The 12,500-nt window shown below is 37.0% G+C and overlaps 2 protein-coding genes across 5 annotated transcripts in view; both read right to left on the reverse strand.

The window, feature by feature from the left end:
* Window positions 1-12,500, reverse strand: part of LOC144980094 (uncharacterized) — a 344,852-nt gene that overhangs the window by 228,679 nt on the left and 103,673 nt on the right. The gene's annotated exons all lie outside the window — the stretch shown is intronic.
* LOC144980091 (putative cytochrome P450 12a5, mitochondrial) lies at window positions 191-11,833 on the reverse strand. 3 transcript variants are annotated; one of them, XM_078927594.1, is made up of 3 exons: window positions 11,675-11,745; window positions 10,296-10,408; window positions 2,021-3,754 (listed from the first exon to the last, which is right to left on the reverse strand). In XM_078927594.1, the coding sequence occupies exon 3, from the start codon at window positions 3,719-3,721 to the stop codon at window positions 2,057-2,059; it is 1,665 nt and encodes a 554-aa protein (XP_078783720.1). In that variant the 5' UTR covers window positions 3,722-3,754; window positions 10,296-10,408; window positions 11,675-11,745; the 3' UTR covers window positions 2,021-2,056. The 3 variants fall into 3 exon arrangements, with proteins under 3 accessions (XP_078783721.1, XP_078783720.1, XP_078783719.1); XM_078927593.1 differs by lacking the exon at window positions 11,675-11,745 and adding an exon at window positions 11,333-11,456; XM_078927595.1 differs by lacking the exon at window positions 10,296-10,408 and having other exon boundaries at window positions 191-3,754; window positions 11,675-11,833.

Raw genomic sequence — 12,500 nt, forward strand, 5'->3', positions numbered from 1 at the left:
AGTTATACAGAAGTACCGGTTTTACAAGAGCACGGTACAGTTTCAGTTTGGTTTTTCTCTTTATTTTGTCACCTCTAATCCATACATTGGTGAGTTTACTGAGTGCGGCGTTTGATAACTGTTTTCTTCTTTGTACATCCTCGGTGTCTCCAATTAGTGAGCCGACTTTCTTTGTTCTTTTCCATTCCTCTTTGTTCCTCGATATTGTTGTAAATTCGGTTTTATTGGCATTGACTTGGAGGTTATATTTCATGAGGGTATTTTGTATGATGTCTATATTTGCTGGTGTTGATCCAATAAAATCTACATCATCTGCATAGGCGATTTCTCTTGGGATTGCATTCTCAATATGAGTCGTTGGTTTTGGAATGACTTTTCGAACTTCTTTCAGAGCGTGTTCTAAGTATATTGTGAACAGAATCGGGCTCAGACTATCTCCTTGGGGGGTCCCGATGTTACTTTCGAACTGCGTCTGTTTTGTGGCCCCGTATATCCTTGGTTGTATCTTTGTGTTGCTGAGGAGAAATCGGATTATTCGGAGCTCGTCTTCGTCTACTATGTCTGTTAATATCTCCAAAAGTTTTCCTCTGTCGATCGTATCAAAGGCTGCGGACATATCGATTCCGGTTATTGTTATGGATATGTTTTCTTTGAGTGCCTTTGCTGCCAACCATTTATGTGTCCATACAACGTCCGATGTGCTTCGGTCTTGGCGAAACCCGCTTTGGCTATGTGATAGATAATTTTCTATTTTCGGTCTAATTCTGTTGAGGACAATAGTTGACAGTGTTTTTCTTATGGTATTCAGTAATGTTATTGGGCGCAGGTTGTTTACGGGTCCTTTCGTTTTTCCTGGTTTTTGTATTGTAATTAGGACACCGCTGTTTATGTCCCAGTCTTTGTGTGTTGAGAATGTTTTGTTCATTATGTTTGCAATGCTCAGATCCAGGGAGAGGGTACCGCATTTCAGCAATTCAGCGGGAATTTCATCTTCGCCTGGGGATCTGTTATTGTTTAGGCACTTTATGCTATTTCTAACTTCAGTTGTTGTGATGCGGTTGTTTAGGTCTCTAGGGTTTCCTGAGAAGGGCGATATTTGTGAGACTTGTTTGTGAAATTTCTGCTGGAAGTGGTCAAATTGATCTAATTCTATTAATTTCATTTTAAAAATTAGCGTCTTCAAAACGTGCGTAAAAATTGTTTAATTAATTGACGACAACGTCACTCAATGAGTTGGATTTCCTTTTATTGTTGTTATGGTTGACGACCGTTTTCATTCCCTTCCATATATTCTTGATATTCCCAGATCTTAAATCATCCTCTAATTTTGACTTACAATTACAATATCCACTATATGTGCACAAAGCTTTACAAAGGATCCCTGGCCAACAGCAACACGAAACATTTAGAACGAGACATGACGCCTGTTAGGCGATATTACCATTTTTCCGACAGAGACAACGCTGTTGACGTAACGGCCACATACTTATTTTACACCTGAGTACGGTTAGAGAATGTGAGTAAGTAGTCTTTTCCAGAGACTAAACTATGCGCCGAGCGAGGCTCGAACCCAGGACTTTCCGATCCGAAAGCGAGTGTCATACCACAAGACCACATAGTCGCACAATAATTCTAGCGGCTTAGCATCACTTTGACCAGTGGTAGACCAAGAAATTTGTCACAGTGAATGACGTAATCAGACGGATGGTGAAAAGGTTTGAACTGAGATGTTGCAATGTTTAGTTAGAAGGTCAATTTTTATCCAAAATGAGTTCTTGTCATAAATGATTAAATCAACCGTTTTTTGTAAATTTTGGGGAATTATCAAAGCTTAATTTTACTTTTAAATATTTTTTTTACAGCTAGTCAAGTTGAAAAAGTATATTTCCCATATATATGAACTTAACTTCATGAAAAAATCACCCGATTTACTTCAAATAAAGATTAAAATGATCTGTGGAGCAAATTCTTTCAGAAAATGCAAACAATGCAAATCGAAAATGTTCACCTTCCGACTGGTTATGTCATGCACTGACACACATATACAATCATAACACTAGGTATTGGAATTCACTTCCAGTGGAGTAAACGTAAACTTGAGTGGTTTGACAGGCTTGAGAAATAAACGATACTCAAACTCTGATTTCAAGCTTTCAGGCTCTAGCCCTACTCTTGTCTTTTGTAACAATTTTGTCAGAACTAAGAACAACTCTTGCTCAAAGAGGCGTCGACCTGGACACATACGATTCCCCACTCCAAAAGTAAGGACAGCCCAACTGGCTTCACTCCCGACGATATTATTATTATTATTCTCATAATTCTTCCGATTACTTTGGCGAAGCCAGCGTTCTGGTTCGTAACTATAAGGGTTTTCAAATATGGTTTCCTCAAAGCAAGCCTTTGGACTGTAGTTGTAGACTGGAACTCCAGCGGGCACGTTGTAACCTCCTAGCACGGTATCCACGGGCAACTTTCTTATAGGTCCGAATGGAACGAGACCATAGCATCTGTACACTTCCTTTACGCACGCTTTTAAATAAGGCATTTTGTCCAAATGTTCTTGTGTGACGGGAGTGTTGGTTTCGTTATTGACTCTACCTAGGACTTTGTGTATTTCCCCACGAAGTTTTTCTTGTTTGTCTGGGTTTTTGGCCAACGTGTGTAAAACAAGTTGTAATCCAGATGCTGATGAGTCGATAGACGCAAAGAATAGGCCCTCCATAGACAACGCCACATCCTCCTCTGAGATATTACTGAGAAGTGACCGAAGTATGTTTGCATCATCTGAGTTGGAATCACCAAGCTTTTGCTCGTTTTCAGCATTTTGTTTAACTTCTTTCACATACTCAGCAGACCTTTCATTCAAATAAAGCATAGCTGATTCAAATCTTTTGTAATCTTTACTCCTAAAATATCTGAAGGCAATCGAACTTCCTACAAGGGTTTTTAGTAGCAACTCAAACATGTCTAAAGTAGCTTGTTGTACTTTCTTCGATTCTTCAGACTGAACCTTGTCCAAAAAACCAAGTCTTTTGTTGAAAAAAGCAGTCCCAGAACTTTCAGCCATATAAAACATGAACGCCTCTTCGGCGGTGTGATTCTCCAAATAACCACTCATCACCATTTGAATGAAATCGTCCGCCACTTTGTTCATCTGAGGGAGATATTGGGAAAGCTGCTTTGGTCTTAACAGCATCTTCTGTATAGGCGCTCTCAATCTCCACCACTCAGCACCTTGTCCTGCTGCAAAGTTAGGTCTTACACCAGTTCGTTTGTAATATATATCTAGGAGATCAAAATTGGGCCTATGAGGATATTTGCCTTCGTTCCGCACCATAATGACGAGATCTTTGGGATCGGTAATCACAACTGTGGGTTGATCCAACCGAATCTTAAAAATTGGGCCGTATCGTTCTATCATTTCATCAAAGAGATGATGCACCGTCCCGGTTGTATGATTGCCAAAAGGTTTGAGATGGAACAAAAATCCGATGTACGGTAGGTTGTAGACGCCACGAGGACCAGGAATGGCCTTAAAGGGCTTAGCTGATGTGGCTGTTGCTGATGCTGCTGTGTTCTCCTCACCAGTTCCATCCACTAGGAGGGTTCCTGTTTTAGTAGATGATGTGCAAAATCGTGGTTTAACTTGTAAGTGCTGATCTGTCATTCTTTTCCATAGTCTGTATATGGAGATGCAACGTGAGGTTCCAGCGAAGGACATCTTTTTTATTTTCGTTTGAGGGAGAAGATATATCTGTCAATGTCAAGAAAAAGGGGAAATTATGGATCTAGCTAAAAATAGATTTGAGGATAAAATCATTTTATTGTTTGAATCCGTGATGAGATTTGAGCTTCAGTAAATAACATCACATAATTTAGTAAAATAGTGAAGAAGGGTATATAAAGGATGGTGGAATCCGCTAATCACCAATTATGATGATGGTGGTGATGATGATGATGATGATGATGATGATGATGATGATGATGATGATGATGATGATGATGATGATGATGATGAAGATGACTTGAAGTCAAAGTACAAGTGTGGGCTGATATATAAGTACCGTTTTGTTATAACTTTTTTGTTTTCAACAAGCCATACAAACATAGTACACGAAAAGAAATCTTAAAATTTCATCTACGTATAGTGATTTTCCCCAATGTATTGACATTTTCTATTGTAATTCAGAAAAGTGAGTTTGAGCAGACACTTATGTTGAAAATAACAAGAAATGAAATGGTAGGAAAATGCCAGAATACAATAGAGAATAAACAATTTCAGGGCGGGGATGGGGGCTCGAACACTGGACCCCTTAGTGATACAACAATTCACGATAGACATAGAGTTAGAAACCATTTTTTTTTTTGGCGTGGTGGATAGCTCATACGGTAGAGTCTCGCTCTCTCCTGCCAAGCGGAGTTGTCCTATCAGTAAGGTTGAGCGCTCGAGCTCCCATCGTCGCCGGGAAATATCTATTCTCTATTGTCCCCTGGCACTTTCCTACTCAATTGTTACTTTCTATTGTGATAGTTGGAGACCTAGAATACGACCCGACAATAATGGCGCTGTTTCTAACTTTGATTGCAGCCCATTCTAGTTCTTCGTCTAATTTAAGTTCATTTGCATTGAGGTGGTCATTCGATGTTAGGAAGAAATCGCCTCCAGGTTTGTTTCGGTCTCTCCTGAATTCATTTGTTTAACCCTCTCCTTACCAACTACAGAAAAATCGTCACATTCGTTACGATGCAACCAACAACTTTCTCATCTGATTATTCTTGTTTCTTATAAAGTTTGAAGAAAAATTGTTGATTAAACCCATAAAAAATTGATACTTGTATTGTAGAGCTAATTTTGCTGAACAATATCATGCAGAGAATGTACTTGTTCATCTTCTGTTTGAGTAAGGAAAATATATTTCTGTGTTGGGTGGATTTGAAGTTTTGGGGAAAATTCTGAAACTGGCCGGTAAGGAGAGGGTTAATATACATCACAAGTTCCTTGATCTGTTGTGAGTTTTGAGCCATCATTCACATCCAATTATTATATCATGTTTGATTTGATGTAGTCAACTAAAATAGGCTTCAACAGTGACGTCACTTCCCTCATAATGTAACTGGTTCTAAACTATCAGAACATACAATGGCCCTTATGAAATACTTCTCCGACGAGCATAAAAGTGTGTCCAGAGGAGAAAAACTTTATAAATCTGATCATGTTTTGACATTTATACATTCTGATCACATGACATGTGAAAAAGTTCTAGCCAGCATGAAAAAAAAATTACCGATGTTCTTTGTTTAGAACCAAGCTGCTGGTTTCTGGGCGGATGTGACATCAGACTATTGAATCCTAATGCAAAACTCCAGACTTTATTTCTAATACATTGAAAGTTAATAAGACAAAAAAGTAGTCCTTCAGAGCCATTGGGTCCATAGAGCCAGAGTTTATCTCGGATTCTATAATGTGAAACGGACAATAGCAATTGCTTGCTATCCTTTGGATAGGAAGATATTCTATCGCAAAGGGCTTTCCGCCAAATCTAACAGACTCAGCTACCCATTCACTGCTGGTTGGACAGGGGGCGGCGTGGGGTGGGTGAACTCAAGAGAGTTAAGCCTATTCCACTCCCAATTTTCATAGTCCTATTCATACCCCATGTGGTGGATTTACACCCCTATTCCAATGATAAGAAAAAATGTGAGTTACCCTATTCTTTTCCATTGGGGTGGTTTTACACCCCTTGTCAAATGGTAAGAAAAAAGCTTTTTACCCTATTCTTATCCAATGGGGTGGTTTTGCACCCCTAAGTTAATATAGGAAAATATGAAAAGAACTATTATTATTATTGCTTTTATTTTTATTATTATTATTATTATTATTATTATTATTATTATTATTATTATTATTATTATTATTATTATTATTATTATTATTATTATTATTCATGCCGCCAGTTTTTACCATAATTAGTGCAAAGAATAGAGATAATAAAATAGAGTTTTGTTTCACAGCTTGTTCTATTTTTATTTTTTACATTTTCCACACCATGACTCTGACTCTGATCCAACTTTTTCATTCCTTCCCCTTCCTGTTTGTCACATGTTCCTGTTACAATAATTACAACACAGAGCAGATGTTCCTATCTCCCTGTTCCTAAGATTGTTCTATTTTGTTTTGAATATTAATTTGATTCATTCATTACAATAAAATCAAAACGAAGTGAAAATGGCGGCGGATGCAAATAGGAATGTTTTTCAAACATTTCAAGGGCCCTCAACAACATGAAAACAGTTCAGACTTTATTGATCTCCAGCCAGTTCATCTTTCAGATCCGTCACTCTTAGAAAGAAGTTTCAACTCTACATCAGGTAAGTCCCTTCTGAATCTATTCTTGCTTTTTTTTTGTTAGGGTTAACCTCTCTGTCAACTACTATAGGTCACATAAAGATACTTCACTACTTTAACAATTATTTGTGCAAGTCAGACTCAGACATGCAGTGTAGCACAAATCTTAGCCAGTAAGCGTTGACAGACACCAGGCCAGTCAGCCGTATCACTTTTCCTATAATATGCCACGTCTGGCAGGGAGCTGATAAAATAACTGTGTGTTTGTCTTTGGTTTGAGAAGTTTATCTACTGTACAATTTTGAGCATATAGGGTCACGTAAAGCACTTATAGTATAGGGTCTACTCTGGATTCAATTCCGGAAAGATGTATTTAAATCAACGAACATGCAGTCGGTAAATCCAATTCTAATACATATTGAGAAATTCATGTACTGGTATAATAAGTATGCAAACAGACCACCATGTTCTTTCATTTTGCTGTATCATATGTTTCATTTATTTGCATCATTCTCTACAGATGTGTGCCGCGAAGACCTTGCTGATCTCAATTATGAATCTTCCCTCATTGATGATCCCAATGTACCATATTCAAGTCATTCAAATGTACCAAGCTTACAGAGTTTATCTGGTAATTTTTTTTTTCTTTTATCAAGCTTAAGTTGTATCTTATGCTGTCACCCTATAGTGATATGAGGCCTGACCAGCCAGAGCACTGTTCTCATGACGCCGAGTTCCATCTACTACAATACCGATTTTGATGTCTTGGTATGATGCAGCCTGGATGCTATTCCATATTCATCTTTGTGACAGCACAGCAGTTGTCAAGTAGCACTGTTGCTGAAATGACCTATGTCTAAAGTAACGACAACAATCAGATGAAACGAAGAGGAATGGTGTATCTTAGGTGTCAAGTACCGGTATATTGCTTTTGCTGAAATTGAATTTTAATACAATGGATAGAAAAATAAATGCCTATCAAGTGAATTGCTGTTCCTGTTTCTATTTCAGATGTTTTGCGCCAATCAGGGACCTTTTTGATACCATCAACAATCAACTTTCTAAATATATACTCCAGACATGAACCTTACAGTGGATGAGCAATTAATCCCATGGAGGGGGAGAGTCAAGTTTCTTCAATATTTACCCAGCAAACCGGATAAGTATGGATTGAAAATATTCTGGATATGTGATTCTAAGACTGCTTATCCACTGAAATCAATTCCCTATCTTGGAAAATATGGAGAAAGGAGGACAAATTTAGGAAGAGAAACTGTCAAGGAATTAGCTATGCCATATTGAAAAAGTGGTAGAAATATTACTTTTGATAATTTTTTCACGGACAAAGAGCTTTTGTTATGGCTCAGAAAGCAAGGATTGACAGGAGTTGGGACAGTTCGTAGAGACAAACGTTTTCTTCCTGAGAAATTTAAACATGGCAAGGATTTGAAAAAAATCAGAATCAAGCTTTGCTTTCACCTTTGAATTGTCTTTAGTCAGCCATAAATCAAGCCATAAATCAAACCACAAGAAAAATGTAATTGTTTTGAGTTCAATGCCCAATTCTAAGAATGTTGATGACGGCCCAAAAGAAAACATGAAATGGTGAAATACTATAATCAAACAAAAGGTGGAGTTGATACGTTTGACCAAATGTGTCACAGTCTGACAACCAAAAGAAAGTGCCGAAGGTGGCCAATGGTGATTTTTTACAACCTGTTGGACACGGTAGGAATTTCATCTCAAATAATTTATAGGGAAATTTTTCCACAAAGCGCTCTCGCAAAGGAAAAGAGAAGGGCATAGTTTCAGGAGGACTTGGCAAGATGCCTATTGCATGATCATCTTTCTCGCAGATTAGCAAAGCTGAGGAAGCCTAACATTATGTTAGAACTCTCAATCCAGCATGTTTGTGAAGTATGGAAAATCACAAGACCAAACCATTCTGAACAAATGAGACAAACTGCTAGTGGTACACCATCAAACAAGCGAAAAGGAGAGCAGGGGAGATGCTGGGACTGCCCAAGGAATAAGGACCGGAAATTTAGAACTTCATGCAGTTCATGTGGCAGATTTGTTTGTAAAGAGCACTCACTTCTCGTATGCAAGTCCTGTTGAGAGTGATAACAAGAGATAATGGGAGGCAGAGAGTTGAGAGAGGATGACAAACTGATAGACAGACAAAAAGAAATATTTTGGACCCTGGTAGACCAAAGGAAGGGAGGGGGAGGGGATTGGCATGCTGCTCAATGTTACATTCTTCACTATATATTCTCGTCATTCAAAGTCTTTTCTGACTGGTAAGTTTGCTTTGTTATCAAAGTTATGAAAGTTAATTCTGTTATAAGTTATAATGACTTTTTAAAGTTATTATGTTATTACATTTGACTTGATATTTTTGTTGCTACCCTATTAAATTTTGATTTTGAAACTCACTTCTTCCAGTTGGTTACGAGAAAAAATAAATTTAATTCATGTTTCATGTTTTTAAAAAAAATAACTGATATGCGTGTAATATATCATACATATCAAAAATTAAAATAAAATAAAAGTTGCCACAGTGTTATATTTCACTTGTTCCAAAGATAAAATTTAATTTCAATAAAATTCACTTGGTTTTTAAAAATAAAACTCATTATGGTCTCAGTTTTACTTATTGTGTTATTGTTTTTCTATTTCATGTGTGTTTTGTATATATACATGTATATAATACTATCCAAATAGGTTAATGAAATCCTTGTCTGTTTATTGCTTGTTTATATAGGTATTTGATTTAGTTGCTCATGTTTTCTCTATACGTAGGATGGGGTGTAAAACCACCCCATAGGATTGAAATAGGAATGTTCCATTTTTTCCTCTTTATTGTCATGGGGTGGTTTTACACCCCATCGGATATGAATAGGGTATCTGACATTTCATACCTATATAACCCAAAATATATTATACTGATATAACTGATACTTTGTGGTCATAATTATCATATAACAATTAGCGATTACATAAAATTTCAACTTTCTAGCTCAAAAAATAAAAAAGTTATTGGTGAAAAACATAGGGCTGGGGTGTAAAACCACCCCATGGAGTGGAATAGGGTTAAGCTGATTAAAAAAAATTCCTTCACAGCCTTAAGGTCCATGAAGCTAGAGTTTATCCCGGTTTCTATAGTGTGAAACGGGCAATAGCAATTGCTTGCTACCCTTATGATTGGTCGCTAGTCTATCGAAAAGTACATTCCTCCAGACTAACAGAACCGGTGTACCAAATCAATGCTGGGTGGACAGGACAAGCGGGGAGAGGGGGTGGGGGGGGGGGGGAGGTCAGAAAAAATCTCGATTGCAACCGGGATCGATCTCAGTCCCCTTGCGTGTGAGTGTGAAGCGAGTACTTTACCAACTGAGCTATCGGGACCCCCAGAACAAGTGGATAACAGTTTTGTTAAGATGACTGATTTCATTGTTACATCCACAGCCTATGCGTTTAAAGAGAAATATTTACTGAAATTGGAAAAAAAATACATTCGTGTGAAAATAAAAAAAAATCCATCACGAAGAGAAATTTCCTAAAATTTAGAAGTTATCCCCCCTTGGACCAAATGAAATAGATTTTTAAAAAAACAATGTATCCACACACCTCTCCCTCCAATAGGATTCAATAGCATGATGTCACACCCCATAAACACATAAACAATTTTCTGCGATAATGATAATGATGATGATGATGATGATGATGATGATGATGATGATAATGATGATGATGATAATGATGATGACAATGATGATAATGATGATGATGATGATGATGATGATGATGACAATGATGATGATGATGATGATGATGATGATGATGATAATGATGATAATGATGATAATGAAAATGATGATGATGTTGGTGATTGTGGTGGTGACAATGATGTTAAGTTCAGTGACATTTTGGTTGATGTAACACTTACCAGTAATTATTTGTAGTATTTTTCCCCTGTCAATTCAAGAACCCAAAGTCATCAGACATCAATGAGAGAAAATTTCCTATCATTCGAATGGATAATCGGGCAATACTCACTAACTGGAAGAAAAATATAAATAATAAAATAAAGAAATAAATAAAATCGAGCTTTTATATTGCGCAATATCCACTAAATGTGATCAAAGCGCTTTACAAGGGGTCCCTGGCCAACAGCAACATTTAGCATTTAGGACGGGACATGACGCCTGTTAGGCGATGTTAGTTTTTTTTTTCGGACAGAGATAACGCTGTTAACGGCCAGGTACCTGAGTACGTTGAGAGAATGCGCGTAAAGAGCATTCTCCAAGAACTCAACTATGCGCCGAGCGAGGCTCTAACCGAGGACCTTCCGATCCGAAAGCGAATGTCATTCCACTAGTAACAATATAAAGAAAGGTACTTCATGTAAAATTAGCACTTTAATTTCAAGAATTAAAATTAAAACACAGTTTGTTGCGGACTCAGATCACAATTTCTCTCAATCACTAAGTAGAATCCTGTATAACAGTAAGAAATTAAGGAGCAGGCACCGGTGTCAGATAAAGATCTGAACCTGTGTGTATGAAAGGTGAAAGGTGCCAGACAAAGCAAAACAGAAAAATGCAAGAAAAAAAAAACATTTAAAAAAATCAGTCGACCTCGACTGGGGATCGAACCTCAGACCTGATTACTGATTTTTGGTAATGTTTTTTTTTGTATTTCTCTTTCTAGCTTTGTTTGGCACCTCTCATATACACTTGTTCAAATCTTTTGAATCCTATGTTATATTATAATAATGATAATAATGCTGAAAACGTATATAGCGCTAAAACTCCGAGACACCAGACTTTACGTCCTTAATAGAACATGCTATGGACATACACCTAGCTACCAGCTAATAAATGAATACCAACACAATGTAATAATTTCAATGTCTGCCACACCAATCACGACTATTTCAAATATAGAGCAGGTTTGTTTTAACCCTCGAAAATCCACACCCACCAGAAAACAAAAATAGACTTTTCTAACTCCAACAAGAAAATGATGTCGACAACACAGTGTTTATTATTTATAGCTGTAATCAAAGCATTTCTTTAGAATTTGTAATGTACAAGAGAATCAGAACGAGAAACTTGTTGTTTGTGTCGTAACGAATGTGACGATTTTTCTATGGTTAGGAGAGCGTTAATCATAAATGTGTACATGCAGTACCTTGCTAACGTTATTAGATCGTCAACACCACACACTGATAATTCACAAACGAGTCTGTGCTATTATGAACAGGTTAGTGAATAGCCTGTGCATGGCATACAAAGATCTGTAATGGGAGCGATCGTTTTTTACCTTTCCATGTGCTCGAAGTCATTGGTCACATTGGAATATGTGGTCAAAATGACCCACATAGTGAAAAGTGTTCACAATAATTTGAGAAATATTCATCATCACAATTATTGGTCATTTTTCTCAGCGTGACTCCTGGGCGTGTTTACAACTTTCTTAAGCACAGCAGCGTGTTTACATTTATTGAGAAATGTCCAATCGTTGTACAGCAACATATCATGTGATCGATGACTAGGTTGGACGTTAACATGAATATAGATCGCTCCCATTGTAACACACCTAAAAGGTTGAGGGATCGAAAATAAGTCTGTGCTATTATGAATAGGTTAGTGAATAGCCTGTGCCTGGGATATAAAAATATGTAATTGTAACACACCTAGAAGGTTGAGGGATCGAATGTATTCTACATTTGATTCCTAAATGGAATTTTACACGACGGGCGTTCGCTTTCATCGGACGCCAATCACCGTAATTAATTCTCTGTCCTCCTTTAAAGCCTCTTTGAAGACAGAGTATATATTTCCTTTCAGTTTTCTGTGAATGATTTTATTGATTTTATTGACTAATGAATATAATCGTATATGTATATATATATATATATATATATATATATATATATATATATATATATATATATATATCAGAGGAATGGTGTGTTGTGTATGAGTGAATCAATACATAAATATACTATAGTATGTATCATCATCATCATCATCATCATCATCATCACTATCATCATCATCACCATCATCATCATCATCATCATCATCATCATCATCATCATCATCATCATCATCATCATCATCATCATCATCATCATCATCATCAT

This window comes from Berghia stephanieae, chromosome 9 (genome assembly GCF_034508935.2).
Source record: "Berghia stephanieae isolate SIO BIC M18660-M18661 chromosome 9, UCSD_Bste_1.3, whole genome shotgun sequence".
Taxonomy (NCBI): domain Eukaryota; kingdom Metazoa; phylum Mollusca; class Gastropoda; order Nudibranchia; family Aeolidiidae; genus Berghia; species Berghia stephanieae.